The sequence below is a fragment of the Myotis brandtii genome, unplaced genomic scaffold, assembly GCF_000412655.1.
Source record: "Myotis brandtii unplaced genomic scaffold, ASM41265v1 scaffold1057, whole genome shotgun sequence".
In the NCBI taxonomy this organism is placed as follows: domain Eukaryota; kingdom Metazoa; phylum Chordata; class Mammalia; order Chiroptera; family Vespertilionidae; genus Myotis; species Myotis brandtii.
Window position 1 is genome coordinate 183172 of NW_005353568.1, and position 2971 is coordinate 186142.

At 66.7% G+C, this 2971-nt stretch overlaps 1 protein-coding gene across 1 annotated transcript in view; it reads right to left on the reverse strand.

Annotated features, from left to right (window-relative positions):
• The window catches only part of CRIP2 (cysteine-rich protein 2), a 15967-nt gene extending 14148 nt beyond the window's left edge, over positions 1-1819 (reverse strand). The window contains exons 1-5 of the mRNA XM_014540566.1: positions 1678-1819; positions 1230-1366; positions 1058-1115; positions 227-367; positions 87-155 (exon numbers count right to left, since the gene is read on the reverse strand). Coding sequence (XP_014396052.1) covers positions 87-155; positions 227-367; positions 1058-1115; positions 1230-1366; positions 1678-1819 — 547 coding nt within the window. The remainder of the gene's footprint in view (positions 1-86; positions 156-226; positions 368-1057; positions 1116-1229; positions 1367-1677) is intronic.
• Between the last annotated feature and the right edge of the window lie 1152 nt (positions 1820-2971).

Genomic DNA, 2971 nt, shown 5'->3' on the forward strand with positions numbered 1-2971 from the left:
CTGGGGAGGGGGAGAGGGTGAGCGAGGCCCTGGGCGGCGCCTCCCCAGACGGCCCCTCCCCAGGCGGGGGCGGGGCGCTCACTCACCGAAGTAGACCCTCTTGTTGCAGCGAGGACACATGTTGGGCTCCCCAGTGAAGGTGGTGACGCTGGAGGCTGTGGGGGGAGGCGAGTCAGGGCCGCCAAGGGGCTCCCGAACCTCCCCCTCGACGCAGAGTCCGGCCCACCTTTGCTGGGCCCCTTTGGGGGGCCACTCGCCTTCCGCTCCTCAGCTCGGGCCACGGGCACCTCGATGGGGCCAGTGACCTGCGGGCCCTCTACAGCGGGCTTCTCGTAGATGTAGGAGCCGGCACCGCCGATGTTCACACCTGGGGGAGGCAGGCACGGTGGGGGGGGGGGCCATGCCCTCGCCCACCACCCAGGCCTCACACCGCACCCAGCTTCTCAGAAAATGGCCCTCAGCCCGGCCAGCGTGGCTCAGTGGTTGAGCATCGACCTATGAACCAGGAGGTCACAGTTTGATTCCCGGTCAGGGCACAGGCCCGGGTTGCAGGCTCCATCCCTGGTGTGGGGCGTGCAGGAGGCAGCTGATCAATGATTCTCTCTCATCATTGATGTTTCTATCTCTCTCCCTTTCTCTCTGAAATCAATAATAATATTTTTTATTTATTTTTAAAATATTTTTTATTGATTTCAGAGAGAGGAAGGGAGAGAGAGATTGAAACATCAATGATGAGAGAGAATCACTGATTGGCTGCCTCCTGCACGTCCCCTATTGGGGATCGAGCCGCAACCAGGGCCTGTGCCCTTGACCGGAACTGAACCGGGAAGCTTCAGTCTGCAGGCCGATGCTCTATCCACTGAGCCAAAGCGACCAGGGCAATAATAATTTTTTTCTAAAAAAGAAAGAAAAGAAAATGGCTCTCTATGGCCCATTCTATTGGGGTCAGGACCCTCTCCCAGGGGGCACCGTGAGCTGGGACTGTCCTGGAAAGGCCCCCCCCCACCCCCTTCCCGGCAGCCAGAGCAGAGCCAGCGGGGCGGCCTCCTGAGCTCACCTTTGGGTCCGAACAGCGTGGCGTAGCAGGGCTTGTGGCAGAACGGCTTCCCGTCATGCTAGGTGGAGGGGCATGGGGCACGGGGTGAGGCCGGTGCCTGGGCCCGCTGACCCCCCGACCCGAGCGGGGGGAGAGCCATGTGGCCCCAGCCCAGCCCCAGAGGGAGGCTTACCTCCGCGTGGCCCCCGGGCGTCAGCGTCTTGCTGCAGCGCTCACACTTCAGGCAGAACTTGTGCCAGTCCTTGCCCAGCGAGCTCACTTTCTCGGCTGCGGGGAGAGGAGGCCAGAGCCCGCCATGCACCCCCTCTACTCCTCAGGGCCCACGCTGTCCCCCTGGTCTGGGTGGCCCTCACTGCCCCAGGGCTGTGAGCTGGAGGGTCATCAGTAACCCCAACATCACACCTGCCCCTCCTGCACACCTGCCTCACCGTCTCCCTCACACACATCCCTGACCAGCCCCGAACCCCCAGTCAGGCTCCGGGGGAGCTGGCAGAGGCCCTGGTCCGGGGGAGTGGCCTGAGCCTCCAGACCCCTGTGGGGAGGCCAGTTCCAGCCCCGGGAGGGACCCGAGGGACAGGACGCCTGCCTGTCTGCACTTGGCCCTGAGCGTCCCCACCCACTGCCTCCAGCTGCTGCTGTGGAGCCCACGGTCTGGGACCAGCTGCTGAGGGTCGGCTGGGCCCCCTCCCCATCCCCCACATGGTGTGGGGCTGCTTGGCCATCTCCGAATGATGGGAAGTGGGGGGGCTCTCCAGGGTGCATGGCAGGAAAAGGGCCGAGGAGAGGGCAGGAAGAGAGGCCAGGGAGCAGGCGGAATTCCGGGTGGGGGCAGGCTGGGCCCAGCAGCTCTGTCCGCCTCACACAGAGGTGATGTCTGGGCCGGGCCTCCCCTAGGGCCCGGCAGCCTGGGAGTGGGGTCCCTCAGGCCCCCCACCAGGGCAAGGCGGGAGCTTGGGAGCCCAAGGCTGTTCGGACGGTGCCAGCCGAGTCCTCGCCCGGTTCCCCTGGCCAGGTCAGGGTCACCACCGCCACCCTGCACTGGGGTTCTGGGACGTGGCCACTCGGGGCAGGGGATGACCCTTAGACCCAGGGGCAGGTCAACAGCCGCACATAGCTGGCCGAGCTGGGGAGACAGACTTCACGGGGCCTATGGCTTGGAAAGGAACTGGCACCCCACCCGGCCGCACCATTGTTGGGGACACAAAGGCACACTATCCCTGTCCCACTCTGCTCACACTCAGGTGTCGGCTACTGAGGAGGGGGTGCTGGGGTGCAGCCTGCTGGGCGGTGGGCAGGATCCCGGCCCCCCCCTCCGCCGCCAGTGCCTCCGGCCAGGACGGCCGCCAGCGGGTCTGAGCGCCTTTGTTTCCTGCTAGGAGCCCGGCCGCCCAGGCTGGCAGCGCATTTTTCCGCCTCGTCCACAGGACTGTCCACCCAGCGGGAGGGTAGCCGGGGGCAAAGTTGGCAGCAGGGTGGGCAGGAGGACCCGGGGGCTGTCTCCCGCCCTGCACCCCCGGCAGGAGCCCTCTCTGGGGTGGACGGAGGGCTGAGGGCTCCTGGGAGGCGGCGGCAGGAAGCCCCTCGGCTCCCGGCCAGGCCAGAGGCTCTCCAGGCCAAATCCGGTCCCTCCCTCTGGGAACAGCAAACAACCCCTGGCCGCCGCCTCCTCCGGCCCTGCCGCCAGCAGGGAGGCCAGGCGGCTTCCCTCACTCGGGCCTGACCCCGCCCTGGCCCCTGACCACTGCTCCAGAGTGACCAGGGAAGGGGCCCTGTCTGTCCCCACCCGTCTGGCCATCCTGCCTTCTGGCCCGGTCTCCCCTCTTCGCAGGCGGGTGGGAGGGGCGGAGCGGGGCTGGGAGAGCGGGGAGCGAGCAGTCAGTGGGTGAGCGCCAACCCCCGCCCCTCTGCCCGCTG